Below are 17,862 nucleotides of genomic sequence, written 5' to 3'. Positions count from 1 at the left end.
AGGAGTTGGCGAGGTTGCTTGCGACCACAGGGTCTGGTGTGAATCATTATCAGCGTGTGCTTATGCAGACGGGGGTTGAGCGGGGGAAGGAGACCCACCCTTCCTAGAGCGAATCAGTGCGGAGCTCCAGCACCCGTTTGATCATCCTTCTCCACGACCAGCTTTCCCAGGGAGAAATCCTGGAGCAGAGACAGAGGCCTGCCCGTTCTCCCTGGAGCCCCTCGTTTCTTGTCTGCGAGGACATCGTATGTGCGTCTGTGGCTCACACGGGAGACCATTCTTTCATCATGCTGAAATTGTCTCCCTGGTGTCCTGGTGTCCTTCCCCACATTGTCCTTGGGGTCAGCCTGCCCAGTACTGGGTTCCCTCGTGTCCTGCACCCCTCAGCCCTGTCTGTACTCTGGCCAGCCCCCGTCAGCCGTAGGCCCACCTGCCCCCTCCGCCAGTCCCTGAGCCCACCCCACTCCTCTCTGCCCCTGCTTTGTGCCCTCCCAGTGGCGGTGCCCTGAGGCTTGCCTGGACTTCGCAGCCCAGGAGCCCTCCAGGACAGGGCCCCTCTGGCCCACTGCTTTGTCATCGCCCCCCTGAGATGCTTCCCAATGCTGCATGTCTGGAGACCTAGGCTGTCCCACCCTCCCAGTGCCCCTTCTTCCTTGGGGGTTTGTGGGGGGCTGGTGGAGCATCTTTGCTCACCCCTGTGGGCCCTGCTTCTCCTGCTGAGGCCATGTTCCTCCCCTGAGTTTATGTAAAGTCATTCAGTCATGTCCGACTCTTTGCGAGCCTGTGGACTGTGGCCCACCAGGCTCCTCCGTCCATGGGATTCTCCAGGCAAGAATACTGGGATGGGTTGCCATTTCCTTCTCCAGGGGATCTTCCTGACCCAGGGATCAAACCCAGGTCTCCTGCACTGCAGGCAGATGCTTTACCCTCTGAGCCACCAGGGAAGACTGCTCAAATGCAGGTCTGTCTGCAGCCTCTTCTTGCCCAAACCCAGTCACGTCCACCACCTGTCTTCCTTCCTGAGTCCGCTGGGGAAGTTGCCCTCTGAAGCCTCATGAATGACTCTCTCATCATCACAGCCCGCGGCGCTTGTCTCCATCCTTCCTTTTCCTCTCTGTGCAGGTGTCGTGCGCTGCTGATCCTCCTCTAGCCACCCCATCCTCCCGTGACTCCTTCCTCACTGCCCTTGCTCGCCCAGAGGCCGGGCTGCTGCTGTGCTCGGGCTAGGACCTTTTGAATCTGAGAATGCCGGGCATGGCCCTGGCTGTGCCGTCGACATATTGAGTGGCCTTGTACCTGCCCCTTACCCCAGTTTTAGCTTTTCTGTGTGTAAAGTGGACATGATGATACTAGTTAGTTACCTGGTGGGGTTTTGTGGAGAGTCAATGGGTTGATGACTCATTTGAAAAGACCCTGATGCCGGGAAAGATCGAGGGCAGGAGGAGAAGGGGACGACAGAGGATGAGATGGTTGGATGGCTTCACCGACTCAATGGACATGGGTTTGGGTGGACTCTGGGAGTTGGTGATGGACAGGGAGGCCTGGCGAGCTGCAGTTCATGGGGTCACAAAGAGTCGGACATGACTGAGTGACTGAACTGAACTGAATGGGTTGCTGCGCCGCAGTGTTTTCTAAATGATGTCTTTTGCACCCCTGCTTCGCCAGAGTCCCACTTGTACTGCTATTTACTTGAGATTTGGTCTTTACATTGACTTTAAGTCATTGGAAAACAAATTTAGTCTTATCCTAAATAATCATATCCATGAAATTGTGTGTAGGAATTACTGGTTATATCTTTCCAGGAGAAATTAAACATGAATGCATAGCTATTAAAATAGAAGCATCCATTGGTTCACTTCTTGCTGTCCACAAGAAACCACAGAGTTACATGCACTGTCCTGCGAATCTTATGTGAGTCAGGCCCCAGTGCCCCAACCCCAGGATGCGTGTGCAGCAGGATGAGTCTTTATCTCTCTGTGGCCAACCTTGCTTTCATGCCCAAGCTCCAGTCCTGCATCTCCAGCTGCTATAAAATGTTTCTGCCTGTCAGCTTGTCCCTTTTAGAGGTCAGCCTGTTCACCTTCCGTCCATTGCCCCTCATTTTTGGGTGACCTGGGCTCCAGAGTTGGACATCATCTTTCAACTTCCAGGGACCCTGCCGAGTCCACCTCCACGTCCTGGGACACCTTCCTTCCAGAGTTACGCACGTGTCCTTTGCTTTCCATTCCCTCAGCTACCTCACGGTCCAGGCTTTCCTGCCCAGTGTGGGTAGGTGTATTTTCCCTGGAATTACACGTTCCTAATGATGCTCTGGCCTTAGGGAATGTACAGATTAAGTCCAGACTCAGAAACGCAGCATTGGAAGGACCCAGAGAGCAGAGTGGAGCTGGAGTGCTTTGTGGTCGCTGAAGGCAGACCACGTGGGTTTGCAAACTCGGCCTCCCTCACCGGCTGTGTGACATCCACACGCTACTTAGTGACTGAGCCTATGCTATGCTTTCTACAAAGGAGGTAGTAGGGATCCTGTTAGGATTAAAGAAGGTATGTCCTGTAACACACTTACATGGTGCCCATTACCTGGAGAGCACTTGGTGAGCTTTAGTTGTAATTACTCTATGACGAGTTATCTATCAGATCATTTATAATCTGGTCCCCTGCTGTCCCTCCCAGTTAAAGCTTTTCCTTTCTCAGAGTCCCATTTTCACAGACTCCCCACCTCTCAAGCCTTTGTGCAGATGTCTCCTTAAGCCCTACTGACCTTTCTGTTTCTCTGAGTTTATCAAAACCTTGCATATCCTTCTAACCCTGCTTCAGCTTTTATTTTCTCCAATAGCTAAAGATATCTTATCTTCTCTGACTGTTTATGGTGTCCTTCCTTCCTCTGGAATCTGATTGCCCTTTTTCTTCATAACATTTATTTGGCACTTAACTGGATCTGCAGTACACCACAGTTTTTCCTTGGTTTCCTGTTTAGTTTTGCATGTGTCTGTGTCTTGCTTCCCTAAGTAGATGGTGAGTTTCTTGATGCCATTTGGAGGCGTGTGGAGCAGGGATTCAAAGCAGCAGCTGTGGGACTGGTCTTCTTGAGTTCACGCTGTGACATCACCACTCACCAACTGTGTGACCTTGATTATGCTACTTAAATCTTGATGTGCCTCAGTTTCTCCACCTGTCAAAAAATTATAATAATAGTACCTAGTTTTTGTGGGTTTGGATGAGTGAGTACTTAGTGCAGCTCCTTACTGATTTCGCGCATGTGAAATTCTTAGAATAGTGCCTGCCGAGGAGTGCTCACTGGGTGTTGCTGCTTGTTGTTATATTATTTCCATTCCTCCTGCCTTCTCCCACAGTAGCACTCACACATAAATAGCCTCAATACATATTGTTGAATGGGCGCCTATTTCCCCTCCAGTTCTCCTTCTCGATTTTCTCCTCATCTATTTTTCTTCCATGCGTATTAGCAGGAAAATTGAAAGTCTCCTTTTATTTAATTCCAAAGGAGGGGGAAAAAAATCCCATGGGTTTAAGTAGTTTGGGCTGTCTGCTAAAGTAAACAGACCGACTCATTGAGAGAAACAGGTTTTTTTCTTGGCATTAAATTTGAAAAGGAATTTATTATAAAGTTATTTATGGCGCAGGATGCTGGTGGATGGGGAGTGCTCATTCTTCTAAAACTTACCTAACATGTTGCAATTAGGGGAAAAAAAAAGTTTCCATTAAACCCAGGAGCTGTATCACATTACACTGGCAGCCCAGGAGGACCAGGTCAGCAGGGAGGTAGATTACACAGAGAGCTTTGTACCTGTCCCTTCATCCAGAGAGTCTGCTGAGAAACCAAAGAGAAAGATTAGTGGTGCTTGCAAAAGGGCAAGGGCAACCCAAAAACTGTAATCTGAAATTACCTCTTACATCATAGGTGTATTTTTGTCTTTAGGGAGCAGTGTTGTTGGTAATTAGTGTAATTGCAGTAACCAGCTCATTAAACTATGTCTGCAGAGAGCATGGAAAAAAACAAAAAACACCTGCCCTTTATGTGACAGTGTCTCAAAGAATGCATTCGACTTTTAAATCAAATATTCTTATTTTAAGTACAGTTTTCTATACACGAGTCAGATAGTTTAGTTACACACACACTTCAAAAAGTGAGAGCCTGCTAAGACACAGTGGTTGTTTCATAGAGTTTAGTAAGCGTGATGATGGGGGAAGCTGTTATAACTGATTTTTAGACTTTCAGATGATTCTTTAACAAATGACATTAGAACCGTAGTCATCTTGAGATCAAAACAAAGTTTTGTCATAAGTTAAAAAATTAGTTTTAAGACAGGAAGTAGAAATCGTGATGGACGTTTCTCTCAGTGGAGATCAGTTAGCAGACTGTTATAAGGCTCTGGGATTTAATGTTTTATGATGAGATGGTAGAGTGATTTCATAATGGAATATCCATTTTTAATGACTCCAAATTGCACATACAAAATCAATGAAGATGAATTTGAATAAGACAGAAATACTACATGAAGAGATGAGAGAATTATAGCTAATAGATAAAGCAATGAATTAGTAAAAAAGTAAACAAAAACCAAACAGGTTGTTTGTAAGCTGGCTGGTGTGTTTTGGCAAAGGGCTGGGAGTCCTTGTGTCTTATTCTTAGTGAGAGAGTTCAGCCTGTAAAGTTCTTGACACATCAGAGAAAGGTCTTAGAAGGTACTATTCTACTTATACCAAACAGGAGGTGGCCTAAATAGAAAAAAAGGAGATTTAAGCAAAGTGAGTAAATTTGGGGATGATAAATCTATAGTGAGTTATAAAAGTAAACAAGGCATGCTTTAGCAGAAACTTTATAACCTTAGACAAAGTTCCTGGGTAGGTGTGCAGTTCCTCTCCTTCCACTGCAGTCACATAGAAATATTGAATTTTAAAAATATTATCTATATATTTAAATTAAATTCATATTTCAGCAAAAAAGTAAGAAGAAATTTTCATGTGCCAGAAATATATAAGAAATCAATAGCCAAAGCTGTGTGTGGGAGGACACATAGAAGCTGGGGCTAGGGCTATAAACTGCCTGTGGACAGAAGTCAAGGTTACATAACCTATTCATGATGTGGGTCTGGAACTAAGCTCTCCAGGTAAAGCTAGGGGCTGGCAAACTGTTGCAGCTTTGGTGAACCAGGCAGGAAAGCTACTTGCAAGTTGTTATAGGAAGTAGCTGCCTACACCATGTCATTAGTGGAAACAGTCAACCTCCAGAAGTAAGCTTGAAACTGTCAGTTTTCCTTTGTATGGGTCCAAATGTGCACTGCTCTCTCCATGTGGAAACCCTAACCTGTGAAAAAACTCAGAAGCTAGTCTAGAATCATTGAACTCTTTCGAGCTCCAGCAGAGGCAGCTGCAAATGCAGTCCTATTAGATTTGTTTTTGTATGGGCAAAAATTGCAGAGCACTTAAGTATACACACCACCCTAAAGTCAAGCAATAGGAGCAACAAAATAAACTGAAAAGCCAAATAAAACAGACAGATCTTAAAGGGAATTTAAGAATATCTAAGAAAGATAAAAAAAGAAGAATTTCTCAAGAGAAAAAAAAGACACAACAGAATTTTCAATAGAACCAAATAGAAATGCTAGGAAAGAAAGAAGAGTCATTGAAATGAGAAACAAAAAGGAAAAAGAAAAACACCTCAACAAAGTAGGTATTAAACTAAACATAGCTAAGGAGAGACTTAGTGACTTGGAAGATAGATCTAGGGACTCACCTGGAATGCAATATAGGGAGTTAATAAGATATAAATGGCTCAGATGGTAAAGAATCTGCCTGCAATGCAAGAGACCCAGCTTCAGTCCCTGGGTTGGAAAGATCCTCTGGAGAAGGGAATGGCTACCCACTCCAATATTTTTGCCTGGAGGCGTCCATAGATAGAGGAGCCTGGAGGGCTACAGTACACGGGGTCTCAGAGTCAGACCTGACAGAACGACTAATGCACAACACTATGAAAAAAAACGCGAGTCACACGAAAGGATAGAAAGAGAGGCTTTGATTTGATTGGATCCTCAGAGGAGAGTATAGAGAGTTCATTGAGGATCAGTATATGGTCTCATAAAACGTTCTTTGGTATTTTGGTCAGAGATTTAAGACTGTGTTCCCTGGTGGCTCAGACGGTAAAGCGTCACCCTGCAATGAGGGAGACCTGGGTTCGATCCCTGGGTCGGGAAGATCGCCTGGAGAAGGAAATGGCAACCCACTCCAGTACTCTTGCCTGGAAAATTCCATGGATGGAGGAGCCTGGTGGGCTACAGTCCATGGGGTCACAAAGAGTCCAACAGGACTGAGCAACTTCCCTCATAAGACTGTGTTAGATAAGCCTGGAGAAATCTATTGTTTATTTTCTGTTTTAATTTTGACTGGTAGCATCCACACTGATTTATGTACATTATATGCATCACTGTATTAAACTGTGACCAGGCAAGACAATCCTGGCATGCCTGACAGTTTTTCTCCGTGAAGTTTTACCGTGCTTACTGTTCTCTGTTACAGCTGCTGGTGTAGAGAAAAAAAGCAAGTAGCCAAGTAAGGTGCTAATAGAACCAGCATCTCTGGGAGACCAGCCCGCTGCTCACTTTCTAAGAGTAGTAGTATGCTTTCCTCATAGCTCAGTCGGTAGTCTGACTGCAATGCAAGAGATGTGGGTTCCATCCCTGGGTCGGGAAGATCCCCTGGAGAAGGAAATGGCAACCCACTCCAGTACTCTTGCCTGGAGAATCCCATGGACAGAGGAGCCTGGAGGGCTACAGTGTATGGAGTCGCAAGAGTCGGACACGACTGAGCGACTAAGTGCAAGCTGGAAACTACTCTGGTCAGTTGCTGCTGCCTGAGCTGCCACCTCCTTTGGCTTGTGAAGCTGGCGGCTCTGCTTCCATGTGCTCTGGGCAGAGACAGAAAGGAAGCGTGAGGGCTGGTCTGCACGTGTGCCCATCCACCTTCTCCTTTCCATTCTCCCTTCTTTCTGGGGACTGCAACCCCAGGGCGCTCAGACATCAGCTTCTCTCCCTGTAGATTTAAGGAATTTCATTTATTGCATGTCATACAGATAAAAGGAGACTGTGATTTCTTTTTTTTGTTTGGTTTTCTACTATCTGGTATAGAAAACTGGTACAGCAGTGTCCGTTAATATGGGGAAAGCATGGCTTAGTCGTAAAGAATGTGTGCCTTAGGAATACAATGACTGACCTCAGTTCAAATTCTGTCCTGCTAATTATTGGATGACTTTGGAAAAATTCACCTTTCTGTGTTTTAGTTTCCCCACCTGTAAAATCAGGTAGAAAAAAAAGACCTTCTGTAACATTATATTGAAATCATTTAATTGGTAGTTAAGAAAAATTAGTCCTTGACTTCCTGCTGTATTGCTGTATAGGTACAGGGTGCAGACATTCTATCTTCATTTCCAACACTATATTCTACCCTGTCATCAAACTGTAGGGCCAATTCGGGGTTCATAACAATACAGTGACCATGGTTGTGGGGTTCTAAAGAAGACCAGGAAAAGGGAAAGGAAGGTGTGCTGTCTCCTGCTGTGCATCTGGACCCATCGTTTAGTTTCTGCTTTGCCTACAGAGGCTCCGGGCAGGGAGGTGCACCGCGCCCACTGCGGAATTAGGTCCCGACCTCTGCAGTCACCTCAGTTCATCCTGGCCCATTCCCATGTACTGCGAGCTGTGGGCAGAAGAGACTCCGTTATGGTAGATATCTGGAGCCCATTGAACTCAAGTGGGCTGAGAGGACACAGAAGCACCCAGCTTAGTCTCCTCTGACCTTAGCCATGGGAGACTGCGCTCTGAAGTTTGGGAGTAAATCGACCCACAATCGTGATTTCTGTCTAAGAGCAGGATGTTGCCGGTTGTCTCTTACACACTCGCACACACATACACACACACACTCTCTTCTTTTCTTCCCCCTCTTTAATCCCTCCCCTTTTCTTTCCTGCCTGGCCCTTTTTGGTTCCTTCCCCTTCTTTATCTAAGAATCTCTCTTCTCTGTGTTCCAGCCTGCCTTCTGTCCTTACAGGCTTTATTTCATCCCTGGGTGGCTCTTGGACAGAAGATGAACCAGTGTGTTGCCCTATGCCCTGTCGCTGGCTACCAGTTAAAAAAAAAACAGCTCCAGGCTGGGATAAAGAAGCTACACCAGGCTAAATGCAGACACAGTACCCTAGTAAGCAGGGAGAATAAACAGGCACCCTAAAATTCCTGGCCTTCCACCCAAGACTCTACAATCTTGGCTCTGCTGTACCTTGATCTCATGATTCAGGAATGAGGCAGATATGTCCATGGGTTGTATCTTCCGGCTATAGGAGAGCAAGGGCAGCTTTACAAAATGGATGAGCTTCTTATCTCTGTCCTCTAGGGGTGTGGTGGGAGTGGGGACCATCCAGGATCGTTTCTAATTCGAAGTCTGGGGGCAGGGATGGAATGACCTTGAAGGGTGAGGCTTTGGAATACTCCATTAGCTTTCCTGACTGTTCCTGCTTTCACACCACCTTGCTCATCCATTGCCCTCATGCTGCGCGTGCGTGCATGAGCATGCCTACATTTGCTGCTGGGGAGCTGAAGAAATGCAGAGTGGGTTGCCCTCCCCATGTGAGGTACAGCAATCCACGTGGCCTTGGCCCTCTTGGGTTATCAAGTGGCACCAACTCTAGGGAATCAATTAGTCAGAATTTACTTCTTTTAATTCATTTCTTTTTTTTCCTTTTGAAAGTAATGTATAAATCATTTGCAGGTTGATGTAGGTAAGAGGTACACCAAGAGAAACAAGAAAACAAGGGAAAAAATGTATCACTTGTATCCTCGGGAGTCGGTCAGGCATAATGGACATTTTCATGCGTTTCAAACTTTTTTCTTGCTCATTTTTAGGCTTAAAAAAATGTTATCATTTACTTTTATAATCTACCTTTTCCTTTCAAAATTATAGCACATATTTCCCTATCATTGCAAGTGCTTTCTAATGGCTTTGAGATATTTCCTTGATGGATATAACACCATTTATTTAACTGTTCCCAGTTTTTGAAAATGTAGGTTGGTTCAGCTTCCTGTTATTATAAATACTTCAGTGATCAGTTAATACCGATCTCAGATTAACAAGAGTGCCTTGAGATTCTCAAGTAGTAACGAATCCATCTGCCAATGCAGGACACATGGGTTCGATTCCTGGGTTGAGAAGATTCCCTGAAAAAGGAAATGGAAACTTGTTCCAGTATTCTTGCCTGGAAAATCCCATGGACAGAGAATCTGGGCAGGCCACAGTCCATGGGTCACAAAGAGTTGGACATGACTTAGTGACTAAAAAAACAACAGCAAGTTGAGATTCTAGTATGTGTCAGTCCTTGACTGGGTCCTATGTACAGGGTCCATGGTGTCAAGAAATTTATAGTCTAATTTGGGAGCTAAAAACAGAGTTTTGGGTCAGTCCTGAGCTCTTTCCTTTCATCTTTTCAGATTGGTAAAGTGATGTACATATTATACAGCTGAATTTAAAATGAATAAGAGCAGAACTAAGAGGGGTATACATATATATATATTGTATATATATATATAATTACTGATATTTAGCACATAGCTTGCGGAGAAGGCAATGGCAAGCCACTCCAGTACTCTTGCCTAGAAAATCCCATGGATGGAAGAGCCTGGTAGGCTGCAGTCCATGGGGTCACTAAGGGTCAGACACGACTGAGCAACTTCGCTTTCACTTTTCACTTTCCACTTTCACACATTGGAGAAGGAAATGGCAACCCACTCCAGTGTTCTTGCCTGGAGAATCTCAGGGACAGGGGAGCCTGGTGGGCTTCCGTCTATGGGGTTACACAGAGTCGGACACGACTGAAGTGACTTAGCAGTAGCAGCACATAGCTTGATAGGCCTAGACAGAAAATGCATTGTTAATAATAGCAAATATTGTGAGGAGATGAAGTTCGAAGAGCAGCTGGTCAAATTTTATCTTGGCCAGGGAAGTAGCTAATATAACTGACAATAATCTATACCTGTCCCTCTATTTGATTTAAATTCTCTGATTAGAGTTGATTGCTCTTTGTATATCCCAAAATATGCAAAATTTACTTAAGACTATGGTCTTTAAATTGCAACTCACATTGGTGGCTGATTATCTGAATTCCAGTTCTGATTTTTACAGGCCTGCTGAGATTTACTTTTCCCCTTGGTTTTGTTTTTACAGTCAGTTTGAATCTCATGGAAAAACATTCCCGGAAAAGGGTGTGACATTTATAAAACCACAGCAGATTGAAAACCGGTGTTCTGATGGTGTATTTGTGTGAGTGTGTGATAGGTCATAACTGTAGGATCCAACTCACAGCACCATAGATGTCACGCGAGTGTATGCTCCTCGGTTTTTGTCTCATCACAACAAAGATTTGGAGTGACGGACATTAAAGCCCCCTCAGCGTGTCACAGCTTTTGGGTCTTGGACAGACCGTGTTATAGCTCTCAAGTCTCGAATGGACCATGTTATAGCTCTCAGGTCTCGAACAGACTGTGTTATAGCTCTTAGACAAATTAGTGTTACAGCTCTATTTTATTTAGAAGATAGCAGAAAATTTTGAAATTTTAGAAAATCCATCTTTGAGGCGTGAGAGCATGTTGACCCAAAGACGCGAAGAGAAGAGTGCCCCAGCGCACAGGGGGGAGAGAGAGAGAGAGAGAGCTCTTTGGCTCCTCATTTTATATGTTTTTTCCTTCCCCCTGGGCCTGCGCTATGCAAATTGGGCTTAGTCAGGAGTGCTGTTTGTTTTACCCGAGGTCCTCACTCTGGTCCTCTGACCTTCTTTTGTTCTATTTTCATGGGCTTTTCCCTTCCTTATCTTTTAGCCACCGCCATTCTGGATTCCTTTTCCCTGAACCCTCTTACACTGTTGGTGGGAATGCAAACTAGTTCAGCCACTATGGAGAATAGTGTGGAGATTCCTTAAAAAACTGGAAATAAAACTGCCATAAGACCCAGCAATCGCACTCCTCGGCATACGCACCGAGGAAACCAGAATTGAAAGAGACACGTGTACCCCAATGTTCATCGCAGCACTGTTTATAATAGCCAGGACATGGAAGCAACCTAGATGTCCATCTGCAGACGAATGGATAAGAAAGCTGTGGTACATATACACAATGGAGTATTACTCAGCCATTAAAAAGAATGCATTTGAATCAGTTCTAATGAGGTGGATGAAACTGGAGCCTATTATACAGAGTGAAGTAAACCAGAAAGAAAAAAATATCAATACAGCATACTAATGCATATATATGGAATTTAGAAAGATAGTAATGATAACCCTGTATGTGAGACAGCAAAAGAGACACAGATGTATAGAACAGTCTTTGGGACTCTGTGGAAGAGGGTGAGGGTGGGATGATTTGGGAGAATGGCATTGAAACGTGTATTATCATATGTGAAACGAATCGCCAGTCCAAGTTTGAAGCATGATACAGGATGCTCGGGGCTGGTGCGCTGGGATGAACCAGAGGGATGGGATGGGGAGGGAGGTGGGAGGGGAGTTCAAGATGGGGAACACATGTACACCCGGGGCAGATTCATGTCAGTGTATGGCAAAACCAATACAATACTTTACATTATTGTAAAGTAATTAGCCTCCAATTAAAATAAATAAATTTATATTAAAAAACAAACAAAACTAACAATGGGAAAAAAAAGAGTGAAATAGACACGGAGAGTGGAAGAGGATACAGCCAACTGGAAAGATGCTTTCAGACACTAGGAGTGTGGGGTATTAGAACGAAGTGTGTGTGTACTTCCAGACCAAAGTGTTGGAAGTGTCTGTATAGTAGGGACTTCACTAGCGTCTGGGCAAAATGATCCGAGGATCCCCTGTCTGCCGTGAATAGGGACGCATCTCAACCTTGCTCTCTCCTTTCAGATTGATGACCCCAACAGCAACCTGGAGGAGGTGATGGATGAGGTCGAGGCTGTCAGATCTGTGAACAAACTGGGAAGCAACCAAGCCTTGAATGCAGATTTCCTGGATTCTGATTACCGGATCGGGCAGCTCTACCCCTTCTCCCTCAGCAGTGACCCCCACTCGGCCACCTTCACTCTCACAAATGCGGCTCCGATGACCCTGTCCTTCCAGGAAAGGTGGTACATGAATCTCAACAGCCTGATGGAGCGAGCTCTGACCCCGCAGTGTGGCAGCGGGGACGAGCTCTACATCATCACAGGCGCCGTGCCCTCGGACCTCAGGGTCAGAGACAGAGTGAGCATCCCGGAGTTCGTCTGGCTGGCGGCCTGCTGCGCGGTGCCTGCGGGAGGCTGGGCCATGGGCTTTGTCAAGCACACCCGCGACCGGGAGGTCATCGAGGATGTGATGCTGAGGGACCTGGAGAAGCTGCTTCCGTTCCACCTTCAGCTGTTCCAGAACAACTGTGGGGAAACCGACCAAGACACTGAGAAGATGAAAAAAATCCTGGAGGTGGTTAACCAAGTCCAGGACGAGGAGCGGAGGCTGGACTCCGAGGGGGGCTCTGGGACCCTCTCCAGCGCGAGGAGCACCAGGTCCGCCCTGCCACCTCCGGAGACATCTGGGGAAGGGAGTAGCCTTCTGGGAAGACTCCTGGGCTTTGTTGCTACCCCGTTCATCAAGCTCTGCCAGTTAATTTATTACCTTGCCTTCGGGATCCTGAAGTACACTGTGTATTTCCTCTGGTATATCATCAAGCAGGTGATCAATGGTCTAGAAAGTTGCCTTTATCGCCTGGGGTCAGCCACCATCACCTACTTCTTGACCATCGGGGAGGAGCTGGGCAGCATTCCCTGGAAGGTCCTCAAAGTCACGGTCAGGATCACCAGGGCCGTGCTCCGAATCCTTTGTTGCCTGCTGAAGGTGGTCTGCCGCATCGTGGGTGTCCCTGTCCGGGTGATTGTGGACGTGGCCACGTTCCCCGTGTACACCATAGGCGCAGTTCCGATCGTCTGCAGGGACATTGCCGTGGGCCTCGGTGGCATCCTCTCTCTGCTCTTTGACACGGCTTTTGGCACCATGGGTGGTCTATTTCACGTCATTTTTACTGTCTGCAAGCGGGTTGGCTACAAGATTACTTTTGACAATCCTGGGGAGTTATAGAAAAAAAAATAATGAGTGTCCGGTCCCAGTGAATTTGATTTTTTTTTTAATAGAGAAAGCTGGAATATTTTGTCTATACTATGGTTTTGTCTATACTATGGGTTTCTGTTCACTGTCAGTTATATTTTGGCCTTTGGTGGGGGTGTCTGCCTGTTTCAACCTAACCCAAGAGACATGTTCAGGGTGGGATTGTGTGTAGGTTGCCTGCTGGGATGTGGGTGAACTTCCAAGCCGTCCCCTTCAGTTAGTCATTCTGATACAGGAGACATTGTGAGAGATGCTGGTGTTCATTTGTGATCAGTAAAAATTACAGAAGAAGGAGAATCTGGAAGAGGACCACTTTAAACCAAACTGTCTCTGAGAAAAGTAGAAAGGAATTTATTCCTGCTATTACTCTCTGAGACTCAAGACAAAACTGATATAAGTATTCCTGGCCAATTTGTTATCATTTTGCTTCTCTTTCTCCCCGACTCAGCTGACTTGGTGAGGTGCAGACCACTTCCTTGTTGAAATAGCTCTGTTAGGATATAGAATCTGTTACATCCCTTAGGTTTCCATAACCCCTGAGGATCTGTAAGTTTGTTTAGTTTCTCCAACCTTGAATTTTGCTGCATTTTTCCTTTGAGTTAATGGTAAGCATTATATGCAAATATGGCATAACAAATTCTGAATGCAAGGACTAAGATTGTTTGCCCCTTGAATGCTACCCAGGTATTAAAAAGGGAGTGCAAAGGTCAGACCTCTGCTCTGAATAGGTGCTGTAGGTCTGAGGATATCCTTAGCCAAGCTTGGATTAACTTGACATATATTAAATCTCTGGCTGAGAAAATGGAGCTCAAGGACCTAGATGTTAAGCTAATACAAAAATTCATATTCTGTAAAATACTAGATCAGTCTTTCTTAAACTTCCACCAAGTACCCAATATAGTAAAATGCTCTGACTTCTGTCCTTAAATGGTGGTTTTAGTATAAAGGTATAAAAAAATTGTCAGAAAATTATAACTCTTCTGGCCATCTTGGAAAAAAAAATCCATAGACATATATAAGTTTATGTGTATATAATCTTAATTCAGAATCATTATCTCAGGAAATTATTTTTATAGTGTGTTTGATGCTAGAAAACATAACTCTCCCATTAAAGCAAGTTATTTATGAGAGCTAATATCCAATTTTTTGATTAAGCACTTGTCATTTTAATTCTTGCACTGAAAAATGATAACAGGAAGAAGCCGAAACTCCCAAACTTTGCTCTGCCTTCCAGAGCTGAGAGGGAATCACCTGGATTTTTCTGAGTGTTCTAAAGAGTTCCTGTGAGGTAGAATAGGCCCCAGTGTAAACTACTGATTTGGGGGTGCCGGCCACCGTGCATCTGAAAGTTCAGTGCAGAGATCTGGGTCCAGGAACGCAACAAGGAGAGAAGGATGGGCGAGCCGTCGGCATCAAGTTGATGCCCAAGAAATGTGAGTGTGATGAGAGCTACTTTTTGCAGAAAAATAATGGAATTGGGCCCGAAATAGCAGGGCAGCCAGCGAGCTGCCATCCTGATCACGTGGGGCAGGGTAGTTTGTTACGTGAGGTAGGGTGGTAGGACACCAGGCCTTGAACCTGTCATAGGGAGCAATGCACTAGATTATCTAAGACTCTTAAGCAGTATTTTACCAACACTTCTGTTGGTGACTGAAAAAATCTGTAGTCAGGCTTTCCTTCATTTCAGTAGTGTGAGGAGCCATGGAGGAGAAGAGTTTGCCTTGGTACTGATGGGTCAGGTAGAATCTTGCCAGATGAAAGAAAGGGAATTTCAGAGGGGACCAGAGAGATGGTCTGACCGGAGACAAGCTCATTCTGACCAAAGCCACCTCTAATGAGGAAGCTGATGCCTGATGCTCACTGATGGTAGACCAGGAGCCAAGGTCTTATGCTCAGGTCCCATCCGAGGTGACATCCCACACTTTGGATGCCAGATCTGTGCCTCGCTGGTCTAGGGCCGGGTTTTCTCCATCATCCATTGAACAAACTGGACTCTGATGAATTAAATGGGTTTGGCCCATGTGATGAAGCAACTAGCCGTCCATGCGCACCAGTAGGCTTGCTGCCTCTCGTGGAATTGATGTCCCCTCAGAGTACCTATCTGCATACCAAAAGGCCCACAGGGGCCATCCGTGGCAGCTTGAGCCCCTTGGCACCATGCAAGGAGCAGGGCATCTGAACTTTTCTTGAGAACCATTCAAAAATGTCTTCCTTTTCAGTCCTAGTTGTTTAACGTCTTATTTATTTATTATGGTGTGGCCATTGTTGAAATCTGGAAAGGGATGATAAGGGGAAAAGTGATCCCCCTGGATAGTAGGTGGCTGAGAGCTCCCACTCTGGTCTTTGTTCCCGTGGCCCACTGGCCTCAGCAGGTGGCCAGACTGCTGGCCCATCCCAGTGAGCCACTTTGGCCTTTGGGGTGGGATTTTGAGTTGATGAGCCCCATCTCTGGCTGGAAGATTTTTCCGTGGCTCTGCTATGTTCTCAGGCCCTTGGAGAGGTCAGTCAGCTCTTCATCATTGCAGAGCTGATTTTCTAGTCTGGATCAGCCACGCCTGTGGACACTCCTCTGTCCCATTGTGCCTTTTGAGTGTTCGCTTCTCACTCAGCATCAGCACTTGCCCCTAAATGCAGATGAAGGGATCTGGAGAGGGAACTAGCGTGAAACACTGGTCATTCATCCATCCAAGGTGCATTTGAACATCTAAGTTGCAGAGGTCAACAATACGTGCGTCCCATCTCTGAGGGGTTCAGATATCTAGTGGGGAGGACGTGGTGCAGCTGATCCATGGGCCACATCGTGGTAAGCCTGCAATGGTACTAGCATCCGTGGAGCACAGCAGGAAAACCCACAAAACATGGACATTGGGGAAGCCTTTATAAAGGGTGTGATGAGTCAGTTTGACATTTTCAAGCTATGTACAATGCTGTGCACCTTGCAATGCTCAATAAAATAATTGTTGACGACTTATCAGCTGTTCTGGAAAATATATAAAGGGGGAGAATCCTGGAATGAGGTTTGGGGGGTTATCTTTAATTTTTATTTTTTCCATTTTCTTCTTGATTGACATTAACTCAAGCCATTTCTACTCCCATCTGGATTTTTAAAAAAAATTTTTTAATCATACATGAGAAAACAGAGAGGTTAGATCAGTGAAACAGGCTCTGGACCTTCTTTTCCATGTTATTTCTCTGAAAAGCTATTTGGGACATGAAATATTTGAAGCACCCAGGAATCTACTGCTTCACTGATTCTGAATCACATAGGAAGTTATAGGAACACTCTAAATTTTTATTCATTAGGAACACCCCCCTACCCCCAGTGTGAGATATGACACACAGTCTCTGGAGGGAGGTAGTCTTCTGTGGTCTTTAGTAGAGCACTCAACCCTGGGGTGGAGATGGCAGTAGCTCTTGCCTTCCCAGTGTGGGCAGGGTCTTATGTGTGATTTGATGTCTTGTTCAGCATTTCACCTAAACTTGTCACCCATTCATGTTTCAAATGTTACACTTATAGCCACCTACTGTGGACTCCTTGGCCTTCATAAATGGGCTCTCAGAATTCTCATTGTTTATCTCAGTATTTTCTCCCAGATCATGGCTTGATTTCTAATAATTACATTCCAAACCTATTTTTTTTTTAAATTTGGAGTATAGCTTATTAACAGTGTTGTGAGAGGGGGCTTGTCTGCTGGCTCAGTGGTAAAGAGCCAATGCAGGAGACATGAATTTGATCCCTGATCTGGGAAGATCCCTCATGCCAGGGAGCGACTAAACCTGTACACCACAACCACTGAGGCTGCGCTCTAGCACCCAGGAGCCACAACCACCGAGCCCGTGCTCCAGAGCCCGGGAGCCACAACTACTGAGCCCACGTGCTGCAACTCAGCACGCTCGCCCTAGAACCTGTGCTCCACAACAAGAGAAGCCACCATGATGAGAAGCCCGTGCACCACACCTAGAGAGGAGCCCCTGCGGCTGCAACAAGAGAAAACCCACGCAGCAACGAGGACCCAGCACAGCCAAAAACAAATAATAAATAAATTATACATATGTAACAAAATTGTGATAGTTTCAGGTGGACAGCAAAGGGACTCAGCCATACATATACACGTGTCCATTCTCCCCTAAACTCCCCTCCCATCCAGGCTGTCATATAACGTTGAGCAGAGTTCCCTGGAGGAGGGCATGCAACCCACTCCAGCATTCACTGTGCTAATCAGTAGGTCCTCACTGGTAATCCATTTTAAATAAAATATTATATTTAAGCTTAAATTTCAACAAAGAAACAGAGACCACTTGTCTTCGTTGATTGTGTGCCATTCAGTCGGTGTTCATAATGAGACACTCTCGGCAGAGGATCAAGGTCACTCCTGGAGGGCGTGTTGCCTAACGTAAGAGCCCAGACCCTGGAGTCAGAATGACTTAGGTTCCAGTCCAGGTTTCACTGCTTAACAGCCGTGGGACATTGGGGAAGTTCCCACCCAAAGCCTCAGCTTCCTCCTCTATACAATGGGGCTAATTATCACTAACCACCTCAGAGAATTGTTATGAGAATTCGATGAGTTAATGAAGATGAATTGTTATTCCCATGCCTGTCACATGGTGAATGGTGAGTGCCCAGTAGATGTTAATTGTTGTTGTAGAGCTATTGTTGGTCATAACATCCGTGCATCTTGAGTGAAATGATGAAGTTGCCT

General features: G+C 45.5%; 1 protein-coding gene across 1 annotated transcript in view; it reads left to right on the top strand.

Moving 5' to 3' along the window:
* ENDOD1 (endonuclease domain containing 1) overlaps window positions 1-16,133 on the top strand; it is a 36,099-nt gene extending 19,966 nt beyond the window's left edge. Inside the window, exon 2 of the mRNA XM_055422915.2 lies at window positions 11,933-16,133. Within this exon, the coding sequence (XP_055278890.2) occupies window positions 11,933-13,135 (1,203 nt within the window). The 3' untranslated portion in view covers window positions 13,136-16,133. The remainder of the gene's footprint in view (window positions 1-11,932) is intronic.
* The last annotated feature ends 1,729 nt before the right edge of the window (window positions 16,134-17,862 follow it).

The sequence above is a fragment of the Moschus berezovskii genome, chromosome 14 (assembly GCF_049115385.1).
Source record: "Moschus berezovskii isolate FMDL1 chromosome 14, NW_MosBer_1.0, whole genome shotgun sequence".
NCBI classification, from domain to species: domain Eukaryota; kingdom Metazoa; phylum Chordata; class Mammalia; order Artiodactyla; family Moschidae; genus Moschus; species Moschus berezovskii.
This window is presented reverse-complemented; position numbering and strand designations above follow the sequence as displayed.